Source organism: Microtus pennsylvanicus, chromosome 4 (genome assembly GCF_037038515.1).
Source record: "Microtus pennsylvanicus isolate mMicPen1 chromosome 4, mMicPen1.hap1, whole genome shotgun sequence".
Taxonomy (NCBI): Eukaryota; Metazoa; Chordata; class Mammalia; order Rodentia; family Cricetidae; genus Microtus; species Microtus pennsylvanicus.
The window spans coordinates 138,799,698-138,824,482 of record NC_134582.1 but is presented as its reverse complement, the minus strand read 5'-3'; the positions used below and the strand labels follow the sequence as shown (position 1 = coordinate 138,824,482).

General features: G+C 39.6%; 1 protein-coding gene across 1 annotated transcript in view; it reads right to left on the bottom strand.

The window, feature by feature from the left end:
* Positions 1–24,785, bottom strand: part of Gpr158 (G protein-coupled receptor 158) — a 352,600-nt gene that overhangs the window by 138,821 nt on the left and 188,994 nt on the right. The window contains exon 4 of the mRNA XM_075970642.1: positions 24,309–24,532. Coding sequence (XP_075826757.1) covers positions 24,309–24,532 — 224 coding nt within the window. The remainder of the gene's footprint in view (positions 1–24,308; positions 24,533–24,785) is intronic.

The following is a 24,785-nucleotide window of genomic DNA, read 5'->3' as shown; positions in this document are numbered from 1 at the left end:
CCTAATTTTTATGGCCCACTGTTTTCTAGCCAACTAGACAAATGATAACACTGAGTAGCTATATGCAAATTGCCTCATAATTAGGAAAAGGAACTTTCAATATATATATAATTATATATATAATTATATATTAAATATATAGATGACTCCATTATGGTCTGGTGAGTAAGTCAAATAGCCAAAGTGGTAAAATGAATAAGAGGAGAAGGAGGAGGAGGTAGAAGAAGGAAGGTGGGTATGTTATCCTTAATGTTCCACATGCATGACATAGAGTGTACACACACACACACACACACACACACGAAAAAAACAAGAAAACAGTAGCTACACAGAAAACGAAGAAAACCCTCTTACTGTGAGCAAAGGCTGACTATCACTTTAGAAATCAACTGTCTGTTTGTATCTGATTCGACATAATATTACTTCTTGACTTCACAAACTAAACACGGGTGAATGAGCTGGAGGGGTGAAGATGGAGCCAGACCCAGCAGAACCCAAACCACAATCCTGCCTCTCTTGCACGTGCTACTCACTGAGGTTGCTGTGTTCTTTCTCAACTCTACCACAGACGACAGACAACTCCTTCAAATCACCTTTTCTGTCATTTCAAGTCTGTCCTCTACAAGAGGAACATTTTTATCAGAGATGTTCTATTACTCCTGATACCCAGTTTTCAATTTCTGCCCTACCTTAATCTTCCCTATCTGTTGTAAAGTAAACAGATAAAATACATCATATTCTGCAACTAACTGTGTTAGTGGTAGTAATAAGTTAGGGGCTGATCTTCCAGGTAGAACTTGGAAGAGAAACTAGACAATAAAGTACACAGTAAAGATCTTTAATTTTACCTTAATCAATTTTCTTCTTCCTATCCTCCTTTCCTTCCTCTCTTCCTCCCTCCCTTCCTCCCTTACCTCCTGTTCAGATTTCTGTTTGGTTTGGTTTTAAGACAGTCCCTCTATGCAGCCTATACTGGCTTCACACTCCCTATCACCCAGTTTTCGTTCCTCATGCTAGAACTATGCACACATCTACCATAAAGCTTTTTACGCTTTAGAGAATGATGTTAACAGAAGATGCTTTCTTGGTCCAAAATTGTTTCTGCTGAAACTAGTCCTTCATGGAAGTTAATCAATATGCCTAAATTTAATCAAAACATAGGGTACTATTTTATGTCAAAGATCTTGTTTATCCTGAGTCGGTTCATCTATTTCAAACTTTTGTAGAACTCACAATCCTCTTGTATAGGCCCCTAAGCTCTTGTACTGTAGGGCTACACCATCATGCTTGACTTCAACTTCATTTTTAAAAAAGCAAGTTTTCTGTCTCAAAGGGTTTTTTTCCTTTTCGGTTTTTATTGTGAATTCCATCACAAATAATAAATTCATTACAATTCAGAATATCAGACCAATTAAAAATAACATTTTGCTTCTATATGCTGACACTAACCATTAACCTATACGAAAGAGAAACAATTCCAACTGCAAAAACAGCAGCAATAATAAAATACTTACAAGTAAGCAAGAACAAGGTGGTGAAGGAGCTATACCCTGAAAACTATAAAACGTAGACCAAAGAAACTGAAGCTCACATCCATAAATTCAGAGATATCTCATGTTCACAAATCAAAATCAATACACAGATTCAGTACAATGCAAAAATAAGTAAATATGACTGTCAAAACTGAAAGCTTCTGCAGACCAATGAAACAGAGGAGGCAGTCAACAGAATGAAAAATACCTAACCTGTAGGATGGGAAAAATATCTGAAAACCATGTCTCACTAGAGGTTACTAATCAAAATATGCAAACAAGTCAAGAATTAAATAATAAATATGTTGAAGAGGCAGTAGCCAAGATTCAGAATTGCCTTAGTGTCCCCCAGCAGATAACAGGTAAGAACACAATGGTGACTGCTGGTGGGCGGGGAGAAGAAGAAATGGAGAAACGATGATCAGGCAGCTGAGAAGAGTGAGCTTTCTAGGAACCTGATGTGCAGCAAGAGTTGTGCTGAAAGTGGATTTGTGTGATCGTGATCCATGCTTTCTGTGCCCCGGATATACATTAAATATCTTAAAATAAAATGCAGCAAGCCACTGTCACACATAAGCGCCCCAGCAAGACTTTAAGACTTTGCTGAGAGCAAGCTAAATGAATAGGCCTGCTTCTTAGTCTCTTCTTTCTTTGAAGCAAGAGTTAGTTTAATAAGAAAGTTGTCTCTGAAAACAAGCTTTCCTGATTGTGTAAGCATCTCAGCATGCAGTATTGCAGCATACAGTATTGCAGGAAGTGTCATCAGCAGGTCCAGAGCAGCAACACTTCCCCATTCCAAACATACACCCCATTTGCTGCAAGTTTTCTTTCTTTCTTTCTTTCTTTCTTTCTTTCTTTCTTTCTTTCTTTCTTTCTTTCTTTCTTTCTTATATTTTTAAGACCAAAAAAGTATGTAAATGCATCAATTCCAGGAATGTAAAGCTGACTTCAGAGAAAGGAGAGGAGACCCAGAACCAGAGTACAGAGAAAGAAATCAACCATTGCTGGCTCACCCACTCAACAAGCTTTCCCCCACTGAGAACATGTTTTCCCCTAAACAGAATGTCAATGAGGATGGTGACAAGGAGCATGATGATACTTGCAATGACCAGGACAGCTGGGCTCTTGTAGAAGCCATTACTCTAAATTCTTCACATCTATTAACTCCCACAGCAACCTGCAAGCCTCCCAACAAATGTGGCTACCACCATCATGTCTACTCTGTAAATGCAGAGCCTGAGGCTTATGAAGGTTCAAACTTTTGTCAAGAAATTGACAGAACTCATACATAGGCTACACAGATATGTTGCTCAACTTTGCCCTTGGACTTTCAAAATCCAATTTTATAAAGCTGTCATTTAAAATAGCATCCGAGAGCTGCTCCTGAAGGCCCCTTTTCTGACCTCACTCTGAAATACAAAGACATGTGAAATAAGAAACCACAGCCCTGCTGTGAACTGCCAATTCAAAGCAGAAACAGAAAGGAAAGTGTAAAAAATGTGGATTATCACAAGAACAGGAAAATGTAAATCAAAAGTAAGCAACAGTTGTCTCAGTATTTGCAGGGAACTAGTTCCAAGGTCCACCATAGGCACTGAAGTCCATGATATCAGGCCAAGTCCTTCGCATAATAGGATATAACTTTTGTATAACACCTATGCACATCCTCCTATGCACGTGAGGTCATCTCTGTACTGTCACAGCACCCACTACAACATTTGATGTAAACTGAACCACTTAGGCAGTGTAGCCATTGCCTCAGAATTGGAAACATTAGCCCAAGTGACCTTTCATTGTGGTGTTCATCATAGCAGCAGAAGGAACACTAAAACAGGTTGTGTTTTCGGTGAAACAGCTGACTCTGAGAGGTCCATGTCTCAGTGTGGGGTTTGAATGAGAATTCCCCCTATAGACTGAGCCATTTGAACATGAAGTTCCATTTGGTAGCACTGTTTGTGAGGTTTAGGAGGTGTGGCCTTCCTGACAGAAGTATGTCACTAGGGTCAGGTTTTGAGAGTTGAAAGCCTCATGCCACTTCCAGGTCACTCTCTCTGCTTGATGTCCTTGATGTGTATGATTAAAGACGTAATCTCTCAGCTTCTTCCTCCCACCGCCATGCTTGCCTTCTCTGCCTCCATGATGGACCCCAAGACAAAATGAACTCTTTCTCTAATGTTGGTTCTGGACATGGTGCTGTATCTACTATCAGAAAAATATTCAATACACATAATATGTAACCACCCACGTACACTCCTGTAAAAAACCCCAGTTAACTCATTGGTTGACCAAACTAAACTTAGATGAAGGCATTTGTTTGACCTTTTCTTAATGCCTTGCCATGAATAGACATTTGTTCATGCCTTCCCCAAGAAGAACAATTTACACAGCATCATATAATTGACAGCCAGAAGAGATTCTATGCATTCAGTACAGATACAATATTTAAAAATAGTTTACATGTACCAGCTTTGAGCTATGAATGAAGAATACACAAATAGGATGGGCCAATTGTATTTTTCTTTCAATCCAATAGACTGAAAAAATGAAGACTGATATCAGTCACTATAAAGAATACTAGGAAGTGGAAATTTCATACTGAAATTTTAAAAGCTATTGAAAATGAAATTAAGGACAATTCTTTTATATTTTTTAAAAAACAAACTATCTTTTTTCATTATACATACCAATCCCAGCTTCAACTTCCTCCCCTCCTCTCATTCCCTCCACATACCCTCCCACTCCACCCCGATACAATCCTTGGAGAGCATAAGGCACATTGCATTATGTAAGGTCCAAGGCCCTCCTTACTATCTAGGCTGAACAAAGAGAATGGGTTCCCAAAAAGCCAGTACATGCAGTGGGATAAATCCTGGTGCCACTGCCAGTGGCCCCTCAGTCTACCCCAGCCATGAAACCACAATCAGAGGTACTAGTTTGGTTTTATTCTTGTTCCTTCCCAGTCCAGCTGGAGTTGGTGAGCTCCCATTAGCTCAGGTAAACTGTTTTTGTGGGTATATCCATCATGGTCTTGATCTCTTTGCTCATATTTTCATTCCTCCCACTCTTCAACTAGACTTTGGGAGCTCATTCCAGTGCTCCAATGCAGGTCTCTGCCTCTGTTTCCATCGGTTGCTGGATGAAGGTTCTATGGTGATATTTAAGATATTCATAAGTCTGACTTAGCCATCAGGGAAATGCAAATCAAAACAACTCTGAGATACCATCTTACACCCATCAGAATGACTAAGATCAAAAACAATAATAGCTTATGCTGGAGAGGATGTGGAGTAAGGAGAACACTCATCTGTTGATAATGGGAATGTAAACTTGTACAGCCACTTTGGAAATCAGTGTGGTAGTTTCTCAGAAAATTGGAAATCATCCTACCTCAGGATCCAGCAATACTACTCTTGAACATATACCCAAAAGTTGCTCAGTTATACTATAAAGGCATTGTTCAACTATGTTCGTAGCAGAATTATTTATAATAGTCAGATCCTGGAAACAACCTGATGCCCCTCAACCAAAGAATGGATAAACAAAATGTGGTAGATTTACACATTAGAGTTCCACTCAGCAGAAAAAAAAAAAAGACCCACAATGATATGTTGAATTTTGCGTGCAAATAGATGGAATTAGAAAACACTGTCCTGAGTGAAGTAACCCAGATCCAAAATATGAATATGGTATGTACTCACTCTTAAATGGATACTAACTATAAACATGGAATACTAAGCCTATATATAGTTCACGATCCTAGAGAAGCTAAGAAATAAGGTGAACCCTAAGAAAAACATATATAGATCCACCTGGAAATTGGAAACAGACAAGATCACCTGACAAAATTGAGAGCATGGGGTTGGGGGAGAAGGGAGCACAGAAGGAGAAGAGGAAGGAGAAGGGGAGGAATGAGAAGAACTTGAGGGAATGGGATAGTCAAGATGGAAGAAGGACAGAGATGAGAGCAAGGAAAGGGATATCTTGATTGATGGAGCCATTATTAGGTGAGCAAGAAACCTGGCTCTAGAGAAATTCTCAGGAATCCACAAGGATGACCCCAGCTAAGACCCTAAGCAAGAGAGGAGAAGAGGCCTCATCTTGACTTGCCCTGTAGTCAGACCAAGGATAATTATTAAGAACAGTAACGTGTATTCTGTATAAAAAAAAGCTGTGTGTCTACTTCTCCCAGCATATTATTGCTTAGAAATAGTGTTTATAACCCTATGGTTAAATTCTAACCCTGTTCTGCTTACGTATAAATCTTTCTCTTTTTTTTCTATTCAGAAACTTCTTGAATTCCATCTGATTTGATTGTTTTTCCTAATATATTTTACCTGTTTACAGTTTAAACAGGATTTGATGACCTTTTGGTTTATAAGTGACTATCCTTGTGTTTAAAGTTTAAAGAGCACCATGAAAACAAGGAGAACAAAAAAAGCCTAAGATCTTCTTTAAAATAAGCAGCAGATTTGCTTTATTTAAAACATCTCTAGACGCGGATGATTTGTTTCATGGTTGTTGGAGGAAAATAAATGTTGTCTATATTGGCTGTTAGATATTCCAATCAATTTACATCCTAATCGATTGCTATTACCTAGTGTCTACAGTAGCTGGTTCTGGCAGACATATTTTTATAGTAAGCCAACATAGCTAGGAAATAGTTTAGAATTGATTTAAGCATGTCATCCATAAAATTATTAAGTAAAATATGTTTAGAATTACTAATTAAAACATGCAAAAATTACACATCCAGTCATTAACATGGATAAACTATGTGTCAGATAAAATATAAGAACTTTTGAAATCTGAAGTAGATATATATTAGAAGCCATGGATCTCAAGGGAATATTAAAAAATAGAATCATTAAAACAGAATGGATTCATTAATACTAAATCAGTTTTAATCTTGTCTAACTCATATTCAAAGCCTCCCATTTTCCAATCACTGCTTTGCCTGTGATCTGAAAGCACACACTGTGGGGGCTGTTCTCAAACTCACAGAATTGACAAGATTTTATGACTTACTGACTCACACAAGGCTGCAAATAGAGCTTTTTTATCTCAAGGCATTTAGGATTAGTTCCCATACATCAGAATAAATTAATCAGTGCAAATGGTCATGAGAGTGAACTGAGCATATTTCTGAATCTTAAAACACAAGTTCTTTCAGTGATGTTTTTCAGACTCTCCTGGTGACACATAGCAGCAGTCCCTCCCCCTATTTTCTCCATATTCCCACTCTTGGGTGCCTCTTTCGTTGCCTAGCATCAAGGCTCACTCCCTGGATCACCTCAAATCTGTCTCTATTTTGGACCTGTCTCCTGTATACCAGTCAATATTTGTTCAACTAGTGTTCCACAAATGACTGAACCTCAGTTTGTGTAAACCAAGCTCACCATTGTATAGCAAACCTTCTAATTGCTCTCCAATACGAGCTTTAAAACCCAGATAAAAAACGAGATTCAAAATCTCAGCACAGTTCTAGTCTTTTTTACTCTCTCTTCATGGTTGCTAGCACAAAGGCATTTCCACTGGCTGTGCTGGTTGGGCATCATTCCCATTCTCCTCCTCTTAGGGTTGCTGCCTCCAGTCACGTTTTTACTGCTTCTCTTCCAAACATTATAACAGATCCATAACTGCTCTCTGCACTTCCAGTTTCACGCTTTCTGTGCTACCTTCCACATTTTGCTAGAGAGAGTTCTGCATACTACACTTGCACCATATCTTTCCCCTCGCAAGTCTTCATAAATCACTGCAATGGTGGGCTATCTATAGATTCAAATCCCATAAGTTAGCATTTAGAACTTTCCGTGTTCTAGCCTTACCAACCTTCCCTCTTTATCAAACACTACAGATGATGTACTGTGCTCCTTCCAGCCACGCCACTCTGAATAAACTGCACTCTTTTTAACCAAGACCTTTACTTATCTAGAAACCTCCTCCACATCTTTCAAAGCTTTCCAACATCACCTTTTCTGGGAATACATTCCTGATGTTCTCATTTAGCATCAAGCTGCTTTGTCTGTACCCCATTCCTCTCCTCCCTCCCCTGCCTCCAGTATCTCACAGAGCTCAAGCTGGCCTTGAACTCACTAGGTAGCAGAAACTGGCCTTGAATTCCTCATCACCCTTTCTCTTCCAAGTGCTTAGATTATAGGCATGTACTATCACCTGTCTTTGTTTTCTCATTTATTATTAATGCTCAGTCCACATCTATTGGTCAACTACTACCTCGGCCTTATTAAAATAATGGATGCACTCCTGATAAGCCTGCACTTGGCTTTGCTCTTCTTTTCCACTTCAAGATTAGCCTTTATCTACGGTGTAGGTACAGTCTTCCTACAAGTCATTAGTAGCTAACTTATCATACGAGTGATTTTAGAGCTCTTACTTAGACTCAAAGCAGCAGTGTGCTTTCCTTAAACGAATAATGGCCTGGAACTTTTCCATAATAAACCAGAAACAGCTATCATATCACTAATGTCCTCTAGTGAATTCTATCTTAAAATTACACTACTTCAAAACTCAATGATAACGTGAAAGTTCTTAATTTTCCCCTCTGGATGTGAGATGAACATAGGAGATTAGAATCAAATCAATTGTTAACATTTTTTATCCACTGGTATGCTCTTTATCCATTATTACATTGAACATAGCCAAAACATAGAGAGGGGGAGAGAAGAAGAGGGAGAGAGAGAGGAGAGAGAGAAAAAAGAAAAGCAAGAGAAAGAAGAGAGGGAGGGAGGGGAGAGAGAGAGAGGGGGGGGGGGGAATGAATATAAGTGCTCCCAATTTAGCCGGGCGGTGGTGGTGCACGCCTTTAATCCCAGCACTTGGGAGGCAGAGGCAGGCGGATCTCTGTGAGTTCGAGACCAGCCTGGTCTACAAGAGCTAGTTCCAGGACAGGCTCCAAAACCACAGAGAAACCCTGTCTCGAAAAACCAAAAAAAAAAAAAAAAGTGCTCCCAATTTAATAATACTCATTTTAAGGGGAAGGATATCTAGACTGAGAGAAATAGTTGGCCCAAACCTGTGGTTCTTAACTACCAGAAGTAATTATCCATCACCAGGCGACATTCTAATCGGACAGTCTGCATCCAATGGCTGTATTTTAATAGGTGGAGGTCAGAAATGCTACTGAAAATACCCAGGATGGCTCTTTTAAACTGAGAGATCTCCTTACACACATGGAAACAGTGCAGGGCTCTCTTAGCAAACGCTATAGGAAAACTGAGCCAAACTGCAGGAGGACACAGGAAAGAAAACTCACCAGGATTAAGGTTAGGATGAGCATCACTGGAAGTTTCAGATGATTTGAGACCAGAAATATGAGGAATAGAAACAGAACTGGCTTGGTGTGTCCATGAAAGAATGGTAGTAGCTTTCCAAAGAGAGGAGCAGACTCGGAGCTCATTAAATACAGCAGTGTGGGTAGAGAAGAAATTAAGGAGGAACAAAGTCAGAGTTGAAGTTCTCAAGCTAATCGGTGGCAATCATGGTGGCTCTTCTGAGCCTGGAGCTGTACACGGGCCTCTACCCCATGGCAACAAAAAGTCATCAAAGAGTTTTGGGGAAAAGAGACTAAGGTGAAGTGAGGAGACTCGATTCAGAAGAATGCTTTCTGGCTGCAGCCTCCAGGACACACTGGAGGGGACATGGATGTGTGCTGGAGGATGCTGTAACAACGAGGGCAGGGGATGGTGAAATCCTGGATGGGGAAGGTAGCAGTGGAGTAGGGAGGGGAAATCAGTCTGAGGGTGTACAGTTGATAATCCCTGGTACAATGGTCATGAGGAATGGGGATACTGGAGGCAGGGATAGTGTTGAGCTTCTAACTGGCTCTTTGATCCATGGTGGGCCATTCTCCTAGACTTCAAAGAGTGCAAGCAGATGAACTTTGGCAGAGGAAGATGGAGAAGTTGATTTCAAACTTACTGATGCCCAATTTGGTAATCAAGATGGTGGATGTGGAGAGCGGAGGAAATGCTTGGTCTTTCCAAGACAGACAATACAACAGAAGGCACTGGGCTCAAACGAACTCCTGCTGCCTGTAGACTGTCAACCTCACCCGCTATGTTTTGTGATATCTGTCTTACTAGTCACATCTTTTCGCTGATTTCCCATATTCATCTTATTGGTGATCTGCTGATCCCACAGCCCACTGCTCTTGAGGGACACATCCCTTTTGGTATTATTTCTCTCTGCCTAGGAAAGCAATGGATTGTGGGAAACTTAAACCCGTGGTGTGTCTGTGACTGACACGCACAGCCCTGGCAGTCTCCATCCATCAAACATACCGATTTTCAGTTTACCTTTTGCCATAGAGAAGATGATTATCAAGCTATAAATTAATGTTCCCCAATCTTAGAAGTACATCACAAACATCCGAGAAAATAAAAAATTCTACATATGGAGAGAGAGGCCTCATTTGAGAAACTCATTCCTGATGTTTGAGGTCTTCTCATTCTAAAATCAGAAGATTCCTTCCAAACCCAAGAACACAGAACTCAGTCTCCTGCAGGCAGTGAGGACCAAATACGTGAGTGTCTAATCCTACCAACCAGGACCGAGGTGCCACGAAAGTGGAGGCTGCACCATGAATTCTGAAGCAGAAAGGGGGCACAGAAGGACAGGGTAGGCTGGATGCTGCTGAGACACTAACTGCCTCCTGAGTCTGGTTTGGGGGTGCTGGTGTCAGAGCGGGGCCTCCGAGCTTTAGCAACACATTTGCGTGCAGTGAGTTGAGTGTAGAGCTGAGTGGGAGAACTCTATGGCTAGACAGAGTCCCTAAGCTCAGAGACACTGGTAAATGAGCAGTACCTGTGGGCGACGGTAGCCTCCACAATGACTATACATTAAATTTCTATTGCCATAGGTCAGCAAAGGTTATGTGTTTTCTTTCTACACTTCTTTAAAGCTTTTCTGCTCTTATTATGCACCTTGTTTCCTTGTTTTTCATTAAAGGGGCAAGGAAGAAGCGAAACAGCTTATAAGTGAGACCCTGAGCCAGCTTTAAATGTGGGTCTGGACACTGGAGATTGACTGTAGTACTGAAATGGCAGCAGCGAGCCTATCTGCAACGTGGACGCTGGAGCGGAACATGTGCACCGCCGTTGGCAGTCCTCAGGAAACCCGTTCTGGCCTTCAGTCTAGGAACAGGTGCTGGAGAGAGGATAAAATGAACGGGGAAGTCATATGAATGAATATATTTAAAATGTTTTTATTTGTCAAAAAGTCTCTATTTTTCTATTTCTATCTGCAAGTAAGAATTGTAACCTTGCTAATTATCACTATAAACATAATTTAAATTTCCGAGACTGTGTAAATTGCAAATTTTAAAAAAGACACTGAGAATTTTCTTCTCCTGAACTTAATCTTTCTTTAATAAGCCGGTATTGCGATGGCAGATATGTCTCGGACACCACTGGTCCCATGCTGTTGTGGATCACTGAGAGGGAAGACAGGATGCTAGTTCCACTTCAGCAAAACCAGTTCCCCTTCAGCTAAGGCTGGGGTGGTTGGAGGGGCCTTCTTCTCTCTGTCCCTGGCTATTGTCATGGAAAGTTGCTCAGAACAGGGCAGACACTGCCTTTGTGTAAACAAGCAACCACACACACCCCTCTCAGGATTGCCTGGAGGGCTCATTCTGAAGATTACCCAGCTCAGCCAGTGTTTAGTCTTCTCTTTCTCTGATCTGTGAGACTGGGACACAAGAGACAACCTGGAGGCAAAGTTTAAATCCCCTAGAGAAATCTATTGCTTCTAAATATTGCTCTTCAGAAAACTGCACACAAGAGGTCCACCATTTGCCCTTGGGAAACCAGACCAAGAGCTGCTGGAACAGAGGAGAATTTGGCTAGAGGATGCAGAAGAAAAGCTAAGATGCCAAGAGAAGCCTAGTTTCTTCAGCTCATCTTTGAAAATCCTCAGATGACAGGGAAAGCATGAACTCCTAGTTCCCTTCTGCAGCCACAGAGCCTGTGGTCTTAACTTGGTGGAGAGAGTCAGTGTCAGCTAAGGGATGGACACAGCTTAGGCCCCGCCATACATTTGGGGAGGAACTGGTGAAAACGAGCTCTGAGACCCCAGAAGGGATGGCTGCTGACCTCTGGTTTGAGAAATAAAGATGCAGAAGTTAGAAAGTGGCACTGAAGCTTGGGGACACCTTGAGCATCCCAGGGAAGAGCTGGAAACCAGAGCTAAGGATGCAAAGTGGACTGACTGCACAGAGCTGTGCTCCCGGAAGAAGGAGGCTTTCCCTGTAAAGCACCGACAGTGAGGATTTCAGGCCCTACTCAGTTCTGGAGCTAGCCAGGGAGAGCACACAGGAAAACAGGGCTGTGTTCCAATCAAATATTATGAATGCTGAGATTTAAATTTCACACCATGAAATATTATTATTTTGTGTTCTACATAATGGGTAGTAGGCCATAAGTTACTGATTTCTGCTACAAGAGAAATTCAGACTTGAATAACTCCAGGGCTTCATCTTTAACTAGACAGGCCAAAGGTATGTGTCTTGAGATGATCCAATGACAACTTAGCCACTCCTACAGATGTCACAGAAGATCTGCTGCCTCTGTTGTATTTGGAGGATACTGTCATTTAATAATCAGTGAACCGAGGATTATAAAGTCACTCCAGAGTATCTTTAAGCATCAGTTTCTCCATTTGTAACTGAAGATGCTAATTACTGTCATTTCGTTCTCCCCTGTGGAATTCTCTAAAGTTAATTAATGGTCACACATATTAATGCTGTAAATGTCCCGAGAAGCTTGAATGGATCTTTTTATAAAACCGCCGTAATGGAAAGTAAAAAGCTCTCTACAAATATTTCCAATCCTTTAGACAAGGACCACCTAGTTAACACAAGAGCTTCACAGAATTTCCTATCTCTTCATCTTTCTTTTTTTTAAAAAATATTTATTTATTATGTATACAATGTTCTGTGTGTGTATGCTTGCAGGCCAGAAGAGGGCACCAGACCTCATTACAAATGGTTGTGAGCCACCATGTGGTTGCTGGGAATTGAACTCAGGACCTTTGGAAGAGCAGGCAATGCTCTTAACTGCTGAGCCATCTCTCCAGCCCCTCTCTTCATCTTTCTGTCCTGCTCTCAGCAGAATGACTTTTAAAGGCAGGCTCACGTTGCTAGTACTGGCTGGCCTGGAGCTTGCTATGTAGACCAAGCTAGCCTTGCGCTCAGAGCTTCCTGCCTCTTCCTTCTTCTGCCAGTGCTGGGATTAAAGGCCTCCAGCGTCAAATCCAGCTATCTCTCAGGAGAACTTTAATGCAACTTCATCCTTGCTGCCTCCAGCTGCTCTCAGCGGTCCCTGTCAGTGTGGACTTTCCCTTTCCTTCTTCAACAGTGCTTATAACAAATCTGAATCATCTCCTCAAGGCGCTCCATTCTAGCCAAGTAAGTGGCCATACGCCAGATCCCAGATAGAATTTATTCCACTTCATGTCTCAACCACTACTTTTCGTTTCTGCCTCATGAGTCTCACCGCCTCTGCAGCCACAGATAAAGTGCAGACCTTCCCCTGCTGAGGGACACCCTACACTCAGAACTGCTGAGGGACACCCTACACTCAGACTGCTGAGGGACACCCTACACTCAGAACTGCTGAGGGACACCCTACACTCAGACCTGCTGAGGGACACCCTACACTCAGAACTGCTGAGGGACACCCTACACTCAGAACTGCTGAGGGACACCCTACACTCAGAACTGCTGAGGGACACGCTACACTCAGACCTGCTGAGGGACACCCTACACTCAGAACTGCTGAGGGACACCCTACACTCAGACCTGCTGAGGGACACCCTACACTCAGAACTGCTGAGGGACACCCTACACTCAGACCTGCTGAGGGACACCCTACACTCAGAACTGCTGAGGGACACCCTACACTCAGAACTGCCCTCTTCTCCTGCACCCCTCCCTGTTCTGCACTGTTCCGCCATTTCCCTGCATTTTTCACACACTAAGCTAACTTTTAAAAATTGATAAATATGTCAATATCTTTAAAAAGAAATGAAAATCTCCTAACTCTCAGGCTCTCTCCCCTTCAGCCAAGTGATCACACATCTGCTTCCCTCAGCACACGTGAGGCTTTTTGAAAGAACGCTTTCTGTCTCCACCTTTGCCTTCCTATCTCCAACTCACCTCTCACCCAAGGGCAATTAGGTTTCTGTTTATACAACTGCTTGACAATTGCCTGGAAACTTTTATCAATAACTCCTCAAATAATCATCTGTGATGATCAGTGATCAATAATCATCAAATTTAGCATTGTATTTCGATCTGGAATTTGCTGCAAAGGTGAAAGGGTGTGGTCTAATTTTTAGGTTTAAATAGATAAAGTGTTTTTACTGATAAAGTTAAAAGCTATCCAAAATCCCATAGGATTTTTGTATTCAGTTCAGTCAGTGTCCATAAAGGGTATAAGAAACACTGAAAATATTCAACTTGTTTTTAAGATTAAGACTAGAACAGTGTGAGGAGGGAACAATCACCGACTATCCCAGGCTTTGAGCTCCCTGAACTCTCCACCGCTATTTACTGCCCCCATCCCATTTCAGTCTTAATCTCTCTACAGCAATGCCTTGTCCCCATCAGAGCCCTGTCTTCCACTTGACTCGCAGCTTTCAGTCTTCCGCCTCCCTTCCTCTTTCTTTTCTTCTATCCACTCCAAAGGCTGTTTCAGATGTCGTCTTAATCTAAATTACCTCCCTGAATTCTCGGTTATCCACATTTTGAAGTATTACTGTCTACTCGTTGCACTATATCTTTTGTGGAAATAGAGATTTTAGACAATTTGAGCACACGTGCTTTCTCTGCTTTCTCAACAATTAAATATTCAATGCTAAGGTCTTCAGTGAGCTCCGTACTGCCAAATCATTTCTTTCCAGATACTGTGGCTCAATAGTGTCGCCACTGTTGGCTGGCATCTCCTGGATTCTGGAAAAGGACAGCCAGCTAACTTTCCTCTCCTCTCTTTGGCTGCTCCTCAAATGTTCAAATGGTTCTCACATTCTGCTTCACCCCAAACTGTGAGGACCTCAGTCCTGTGAGGCCTCCTTCTTTCCTCCTCTCTACCCCTGTAGACATATCATCCTGTCTTCTTTATCGCAGTGTCTCATGCCTTTGTGCTCATGACTCCTGATTTGTGGCCCAATCTCCAGACCTCCTATTTGGCTTCCAGCTCGCATTGCTAACTACTTACCCACCTGACTGCTTCACTTTGATTTCTGATAAGTAGATTAGGTCAGATCTGAAATTCAAATGTAAGTGGAATACTGTGTTTTTGTTTGCAGCGCTTGTCAAATCTGGATCCGTTGAGCATATGTAAAATGGGACTTCTGATTTTCCTCTGGGAGCTTTCTCCCTGTGCTCCTCATTTTCTTAATTTTAGTGGGGAGTACTTTGTCTACTTCTGCAAGCTATAAACCCAGTGGGATCACACTTAACTTTTCTTTCTCCTTACCAAATTCTTCAGCAACTTCTGAGAACCCTTGATTCAAATTCATCTCAAATATATCTACTCTCGTCCATTCACAATGCCACTGTGATTTTTCTTCAGAATATCCAATGAACTTCACATTCCTCCCATTTTCCACTAGCCCCCCACTAATCTACCACATAGCAATAAGAGAAGCTAGTTTAATAATCAGCAATGAAGGACCATCAATAAATGGGATCTCTGTAAACAGAATCATTTGTCCTTCTGCTGCAAATTCTTCATTTCCTTTGAACTGCACATCAGGTAAAACAGGCTGTTCACGGTGACCCTGTACTCCCAACCACCTGCCTACGCTCACCTTCTCCTCTCTCCAGGCTTCTTTGTGCTTTCTCAGCTTCGAATGTGTGGCTTTCTCTTCATGGACCACTCATCTCACATCACATCCACCTATTTTCCCTCTTTTTCTTCTGTGTTTCAACTGCTGCCCATCCTGGGACTTTAATGCTTCCTCAGGAAACAGCTGAGTAAGCCTGTTTCTGTACTGCCGGGTCTCAAAGTATAATGGTTCCAGCCTGCTCAACAATTTATCCCAGCTGCCTTTATGATGAAGTCCAACCTGCTGCACTAGATTTTTCTGGGTTCATGATGAAATCTTTTACATTCTTAATATATACTCGCTTTTAAGTATCCTCCAGGTGGACTGTCTCACCTAACCCCTTTTGGTCTGACCACAGAAATCCATTTTCAAAGCTCTTTACCCAGCCAGTGTAGACTTAACCATTTGTATTTTTATGCTGTAACACATCCTGAACATACCCCTGTTAACATTTTCTGAGCACTTTCTCTTGGCCATTAATTATAAGTGTTGATCTTCCATGCAGCCACAGAAAGTTAAACTTATTGTTATTTCTGTATTTTTATGGAAGAAATTGAGTTTTGTCTTCTTTTGTTGTTTTAGAAAAAAATGTGGTAGGTTAAAGATATATTGTTTGACAAGCTGGAAACCTGCTCAGCGGTAAAAAGCACTAACTGCTCTTACATAGGACCTGAGTTCAGGTCCTAGAATCCACACTCGCAGCTCACAACTGCCCATAGCTCCAGCTTTAGTGGGGCTGATGCCCTCTTCTGGATTCTTCAGGCAACCTTGCTCATATGCACACCCTCTCACTCAGATACACATGCATACACATAATTTTTAAAACAAACTTTTAAAAGTAGTTATTATTTGAAAGAACAGGCAAAACAACTAGAGTCTATGAATTTAATCACTTTTTTCTAATGCCTTGCCAAAACTTCAACAAATTTACAGTATATCCACACACACACACACACACACACAGACATCATATATGTTGGTGCATATGTTATATATTTCTGTATGTTCCTTTCTCTATTTGATTGTGAATGTCTTATGAGCAAGCCAGTATCTAAACCAATTTATGTAAACTTATCTGGATATTCATGAATCCATAACTAATTTTAATTTCTGAATATGCATTTGCACTACTTTATAATTCTACAGTCTTTTATTTACAAAATATTTGATAAGCCTTAAAAATGAAGAAGCCCCCAGGAATTTGTAAATAATACAAGTGATTTATCTCTCACAATATATTTCAACTAACAAGCAGCTTGGTCTATTAGTGCATTAAATTTTTAAAAACTATTTTTAGCATACTTAATAAGAAACTGGCTTTATAAATAAACATTAGTAAGTAAAAATATCTCAAGAGAACTGATAATGGAGACTTGGTAATCACTAAGAATTTTATATATCTCTTAAGGCAGATACAAATAAGTTATAATCACTTTACTTGCTCTTCATAATTCATCATTAGTATTGCAGCCACCAGATGGAGTACAAGGTTATTTAAATATTTTTAAAGAAGCACACAAAGAAAGAGGTCCTTCTGGATAAGTTATTTTGCTCTGCTTTTTTCACAGTGTTTACCTTACCAACACTCTGACACACACATACACAAATGCACAAGCTATTTCACCCTTTTTCTCCTAGGTTGAAGCACACAGCATGGAGCATCAATGAGCTGAGCCAAGCACTGTGGATCTTTAGGAAAGACTTGATTTGTTTAGCTCGTTAGTATGAACATAGCAGGAAGTGGACATAAACTTACACAGGACATGCCAGCTTTGCTGGGACAGAATGGAAGGAGCAAAAGAGAATTTATGTACTCAGACTGCTATAATGTGACCAGGGCTGGATGACCAAGGCTGGATGTGTTGTTGTTTTTTTAAATTTAAATCAAATTTCTTTGTAAACCTATGTGTCACACATGTTGATGGAGTAATAAACAGGGTAGGCCCTAAGTCAAACAAGTGAGAACAAATCCAAGCTTATCCAAACTTGAACCAGATTTTTGGTTGTTCACACTTAAACTGAGGACAATACCTCACTTAAATGACGGAGAATTCCATGACTCCAGGTCATTCGCTATCAAATTACATCATTTCATTCTGTCATTTCCTCATTTGGTCTTCTGGGTTGCATTTATTGCTATCCCCACACAAAATCCTTAAAGATCTCACTTGCTCTCATTTTTTTTTACCACATTCCAGAAATGTAGGATTTATGGTAATCCTAAACACTCCGTAGATGCTCAGAGGGTTGATGAATGGAAATAAGGAAAGGGAAGGGATTGTGACAGAAGAGACACTAGGCTGTGCTAAAGTATGGTGTCTAGGAAGCAGACAGCCAGCAATGCCTGTCAGTGTGGGGCGGCGGTGATGTAGTAGAACTATTTCACCCACAGTTAGTCTTTTAGACAGGATAAGATGCCACAGAGTAAATACACTGGTGAGTGTGTGTGTGTGTGTGTGTGTGTGTGTGTGTGTGTGTGTGCGCGCGCGCTCACACATGCACATGCATGTGTTGTATAAATGTGAACATATTTGGAAATCTTTGCACATATATATGATTTTTTAGGGCAGATATATAGTAGTTTACTGAAAGTACTATGAAGTTTTAAGCTACATCAAATTTCAGCCAAATATTCTACAATTTTACAACTATTACCAGTGATGAAAATCCCAGCTCCTAATGCCATCACCAACTCAGAACTCTGTTCATAAAACATGCAATTCTTTTAGTATGAATTTTATAACTATCCTTCAGAATAAGGATGTATTTTTGTATTTTATATTTATATGTTCTTTACATTTTCCAGTGAGTGTTTTTCTTTTCTTTTTTTCTCTTGAACCAGAAAGTAGTTTGGTTTGGTTTATTTGAGGGAATGTTTTTTTTGTTGTTGTTGTTTTGTTTTTTGTTTTTTGTTTTTTTTTTTGCTTTTTCGAGACAGGGTTTCTCTGTGGTTTTGGAGCCTTTCCTGGAACTAGCTCTTGTAGACCAGGCTGGTCTCGAACTCACAGAGATCTGCCTGCCTCTGCCTCCCGAGTGCTGGGATTAAAGGTTTGCGCCACCACCGCCAGGCTGAGGGAATGTTTTTAGATTAAGGTTACTAATCCTTTATTGTTATATATGTTTCAAACAATTTTTCTAACTTCTTTTAACTGTCTGTATGTTGTGCATACTTAAATAACCTGGCCAGAAGTAAGCACAGGAAAAAGAAGAAAACAACCTTTGCAGGAAAGGTTGGTTATAAACACTGCCATGTGAACCTCTGCATTTAGGCAATGGACTAAGTTCTACCCGACCTGATGAAATAGTACTTGTTGATTAAAATACATTATGTTACACATTGTGCGCAGGGATGGAAGCCATGGTTTCTGAGTGATGGACAGTGGCGACAGTCATCCTAAAATATGAAGGTATTTCATGCCACCAAAGTGCTTAGGGTGATTAGAATGATAAAATTTCAGACATTTTACAGCAACAAAAAGGGCTCTCTATTTCATAAACAGGCAGTAAAACATCAAAAATCAGTTACCATGTTATATTAAAACACTTCAATTTCTGAACTGAAAAGTGGCGCCTTTATCAATTCCCATGTCAATTAATTTCTAAGTTAAGAAATAACCTTTATAGGAAGGGGGAAAATATCAACCACAATAATTCACTGTTTAAGATTGCCAATTTCTTTCTCTATTGTACTCCAATCTGAGTGTGCTGAGATCAGCAAGTAAGTCTAAGACACCCTCCTTTCTGTGCGTCTTCTTCCTCTGTCATTCCCCCTCACAAGCAAATCCTACGCACACTTGACATTGCTCAGCTGGAACCAGCCATACTCCCTGTGTGGAATATCTAATAGGAAAATATGTTGCTTGTCACAATGTTTGGTAAAAATGAAGAAATAATTCAATAATATTTAAAACTAAGATCCTTTTAAAAACTGTTATAATATTGCCATTGCTTTAGAGGAATTCACCAGTTTTAAAATCATTCATGTTTTACTGACCTGTTGAATCTTTAGGCAAAGACATAACACAGATGTATGCATTGCTTCCAAGTGTGTCTGAGGGGTAAGAGCTCATTAACTGGTTAGCATCCTAGCCTGTAAGCTTAATGGAGGAACAGACTGGAATCTCAGTTATGCCATTTAAAAGAATAAGGTGCCAGAGTAGTTGCTGGTCCCTGATTGTTAGTTACTTGCTACAGAACTGTGGAGGGTGTTTTTTTTTTTAAATTTGGTCTAGGTTAACCTTGCTCAAATGACTGTGCTCAGAACCAGACTGAAGCCCTATCTAGTCTAGTCTCAGAACCATCTTAGCCCTCTTACTCTGAATACTTGCTGCTTCTGTTGAGAGGAGAACTATTACCATTGCAGTGATTTTGCCTGTGCTGGCTTTGATACAGCTAACATTCTCCTATATTTTGACTTGTCATTGTGGTTATTTCTGTTAGTACACAACAGTGATCCACTTTAAATAAAAGAGACTGAAGTTCCAAGATGTTCCATGTCTGGTGACCCTAAAGAAAATATTGCAAATACACACTACCAGCAATTAAGACATGTCATATCCTGAATTTTGGTGTAAACTATAGAAATCTTAGATTCTCAAGCTGACAACAGATGTAACAGGGAACAAACTGAGGTGTTTCGGTGACCAAGTATCCCTATCCCTCCCTCACTGTAGCTGCTATAGATAAAACAGTATGTTTCTCTTAAGGTGTGTGTCTCTTGGTAGACCCCTCAGCATTCATTATTGTTATGGTTTGAATATGAAGTGTCCCCCCATAGGCTGACAATTAGACCTAGTACTCAGCTGAAGGACTACTCAAAGACTGAGTCCTATAGAAGCGGGAGGTGACTGGGGCAGGCCTGTGAAGGTTATGCTGACCTTAGTTCTGCTGTATCTCTGTTTCCTGGTTTGCCACCATGCGACCACACACCACCTATCTGAACTGTGAACCAAAGCCAGACCTACTCTCCCCTAAAATGTTCTGTCATGGGTTTCATCAGATCAGGACAAGTATAACACAAACCAAGTGTTGAAGAGCTGTGTGTTAGAGCACCGTGACACACTCGTAAAGCTTGTTTGTCTGTGCTAGGCTCCAACACTCACACTTCAGCACAATCAAGGCAAAGGAGTAAAAAGGGTTACAGAGAGTATTATTCTGCTCCATGACTCCATGGAAGGATGGAGACACTCTTTACATTTGATAATCTCTTTATATAATGATCCACAGAAGAAATTTCATCTAAGGCTTGATTTTCTCTTGGTTGGTTCGTATTTTGCAGTACACTGAATCCTTTTCATTCTCTTAGTGCTGCTGCCAGAAAATTCCAGTTGTCCTTGACTTTTTAGCAATCCATTGAAGTCATGACCCTGACCTCAAGAATCCAAGTTCTATCTTAACCTCACCATTTACTTTCACTAACATTTGAATCTAATTTTAATTTGGTTAAACTCTATTCATTAAATAAAAGTGCTTATGCCATTGGCTGGAACCCAATAAAGTACAAATATATAAATTTCCTAAACCTGTATAACTGTGCAACTAAAAAACTCTCAGGATTTGGGACTTATTACATATGACATGATTCTAGTTCTGAAAAAAAATGGTTTGCTTTCCAAATGAAAACTAGGAAAGTATCAAACATGTTTATTTATGTGTTATGAATTTTTACATTGCTTCTATAATAAGACTATAACAGCATGAGTCCAGTTTTTAAATATCCTCAATGACATAACAATTGATAACCAAGAGCGATCTCCATAGCTCTCATTTTGAAGGAAAATTAAACCTTCCTATAAAAGACACTGCTATAAATAAGTAAATATTAGTTTAATTGTATATCTAATAACTCTTCACAGACAAAAACCAAGGAGAAGTAGATGTATGGTAATGATTTTGGAGTCAATTAGCACATGAATGAGCATGCAACTCAGGTGTGTGCTGAACCTTCCAGCTCCTTTTTCTCTTCAACTATTTAAATGTATATGTGGACCCACAGGTGAGAAACACATATTAATTGTTATTCTTGCAAAGACCTTTTAAATAGAATAACAAAAGACCAGCATTAATTAAGACTAATTCTACATGAACTGATGAATTGCCTCATCACTGGTTCTGGAGGTGGATTATCTATAAATGACTTTAAAATTCTGGAATCTTCTGAAAGAAGACCTAATCTCATAAATGGTCACTCCTTATTCTTTTTTTCTGCTAGCATTTGGTAGCCACTAATTTACTTCTGGAATCAATAAATTTGCTAATTAATTTTTGATGAATGGAATCATACAACATATTGTCTTTTACAGTTGTTTGCCTACTTAGCATCTTCAAGTTCATTCATATTACTCCATGTATTAATACATAATCCTTTTCATTGATGAACAGTATTCTATTATATGGAAATACCTCATCTTAATTATTCTTAATTATTCATTTGTATTAATTGATGGGTATCTGGGTGGCGTTCACCATTTGGTTGTTGTGGATGACACTTTCATGAACATTTATTTGCATTTCTGTATAGATGTATATTAGGAATACAATACTTAAGCCATATTGTATAATATTTTAAATTTTGCAAGTATTACCAAGACACATCCCAATCTGGGCACACTTTTGAATCTACAGTAGAAACAGATTGGAGGTTTTCGATTTGTCAACATTCTCATCATTTGTTAATAGAATTTTAAAAAATATTTTAGCTACACTTGTTGGAGTTATGCACTTGATTTACATTTTTCTAATAGCAGATATTATTGAGCATATTTTTATGTGTTCATTGGCTTACCATGCATCCTTTTTAAGAAATAATCTATCCAGATATTTTCTCCATTTTAAGGTTTATTTTTTATTTTTATTGTTTATTTGTGAGAATTACTTATATATTTTGGACACTGCTCTCTCTCAAGAGAGAGATCTTGCTATTGCTGCTCTTCTATTGGGTGTCTTTTGACTCTCTCAATAGCGTATTTTGAGGGTCTAAAGACTCAATTTTCATGAAGTACAATTTATCATTTTATTTTTCTATTATTTGTGCGTTTTATGCCATACTTGTAAAAAGCTGAGTAGCTCAAAGCCATAAAGATCTGCACCTATGCTTCCATCTAAGAAAAGACTTTTTGCTATGACTCTTCCATTTAGCTTGTTGTTACACATCATATAGGAGGAAGCTAGTCAAAGAGATGCCGAGATGGGATTTAATTCTAAATGATATAGCTGACAATTTTCATGTTACATTTATATTAAACTGGATTTTTTCTCTTTTGTCTAAATAGATAATATTGGTAAAAGGGTATTTTTTCTTTTAATTATCAGGAATAGAAAACACAGAAATACTATATAAAGTGTTAGTGTTGCCCCATAGTTTTCCTTACTATGTAAAGAAATGTTGCCAAGATACACACAAAATGTTTAAATAATAATTACAAAGTCCACATGCTATATATTTGAACTTTCTATATGGAAATGTATTATTGCTTTTATAGTTAATCCAGTTTGGTAAGAGAAATCTCTAGAGGAAATATCACCAAACGTTTCATTTCTTCAATATGCAAGATCTATGTTCCTTGGTTTGATTAACTTAGGACCATTTGTTTTGTGTCTCATTCTAGGAAAACTGATTTCAAAAGGTAGCCAACTTCCAACTAGATAACATCCAAGAAATTTCATCAAGATTATATGTAAAGAATTGTATTCTCATGGCTGCCCTGTAAAGAAAGGTTCTGGTCAGCTGCTGCCCATTTCCTGCCAAGGTCTAGGCAGATCTGAAAGGTTGGTAACTGGAAAGTAACATTAATACAGATTGAGACACGGGCCCAGACAGAACGACCTATAGCAAACCAGTGGTGCATTCTGCCCACATTTATCACAGACTTACTTAGCACAGCCATCATTAATGATTAAAATCAATTAAAATTTATAAAGGACTGTGGTATCCACTGTGTAATGAATTTATTACATCAGAGAGATTTCAGAGCAGTTTATTAAATAGATCTCTCAATTCTGGTACTGCTACTGACTTGCTCTTTTAAGATGTTATCTGGGAACATATTAGCCCACTATTTTATATACATAAAATCAACATAGATTTTTTTCCAAAAGAAAGATGAGTACTAGTAAAATGGAAGCAAATTGCATGTTTGCATTTTCTAGCTGACTGAAATCTTGATTTAAACTGTGTTACCTACTATTAAAAGTAACTAATAACATCTATAACATTAGCATAATGGTTAACTAGTGGCTTTGTAGCAGAAATTATCCAAAAGACTTCTTTTCTTTGTAAATTTCTAGTAGGTACACATATTTTCAAAAATTTCTCTAATCTACAACAATCTGAGCAATTGCGTCAAGATAAAGCAGTCATTTGAATCCAAGAATGGTGGAAAGACATTGTCTTTTTCCCGTGTCACAAAGAACTTACTGCAAAGCAACAGAATCGAACATTCTAATTCAACCCCTGCTTCATGTAACTGATTTCTGACCACTGGAGAAAGCTCCCAACTTTGCCCTAGGGGTATTAACATTTCTATCATCCCTGGACAGTAAATATTACTAAGAGAAATAAAACAAAACAAAAACACAACAGGACTTTCTATATATGAAAAATAAACCACAAACTGGATAAAGGTAGCAGAAGGTCATCTGGTGACCAAAGAGATGACTTTAAGGAGAGCCCTTAGGGCAGGGGAGCATCAGAGTCCCAGCCTAAATAGAAAGCAACTTTTCTATGATGAAATACTAGCACAGCATATCATTAACCCTTCTTTTCTTGGGAGGCAAATGGATATGGTTTTAATATTCTCACCCAATCACATAATAGCAAAACAAAATGCCTGCTTACTAGAATAGTAGCAGGGATTAGGAAATTCGGTTTCCTTAGAGAGAGAAGCAATTACTGTTAGTATAAAGAAGGGCCATGACCAGGATACCTGGGTTTACCTTTGCTTTGCGAAAGTGGTAGACCACCAGCATGCTGACGAAGTCCAACAGCATACACAGGGCTTGGAAGGAGATGATAGCGAGTCGTAGGTACTTATCCTCCTGGACAAAGCACGGGCGGTCGTCAGCACAGAAGGGGCAGCCCTCTCTGCAGGGCAGGCAGACATACACTTCTTCCGACCCATCTTTTGTGCTTCCTGAAAAATGGTGATCTGGACCCCTTCCTGAAAGTTCCAAATGAAACCACAATGTCATTTGTATCACCAAGTTGGAAGAGAGCTAGCCTCTTTTCACTCCCTTTTCTACTGATTATAGACCTTACATCAAATCCTCAGCTAAGAGCTAGAGATACTTTGCTTTTGAACTCAAAGTTCTTGATTCCTTTGATTTTTAAACTTGTCATTCAGAGCAATGGAAAAAAATTGCAAAAATGGAAACAAAATGCCTCAGGTTCAGGATACAGTCTGCTAAATCTTT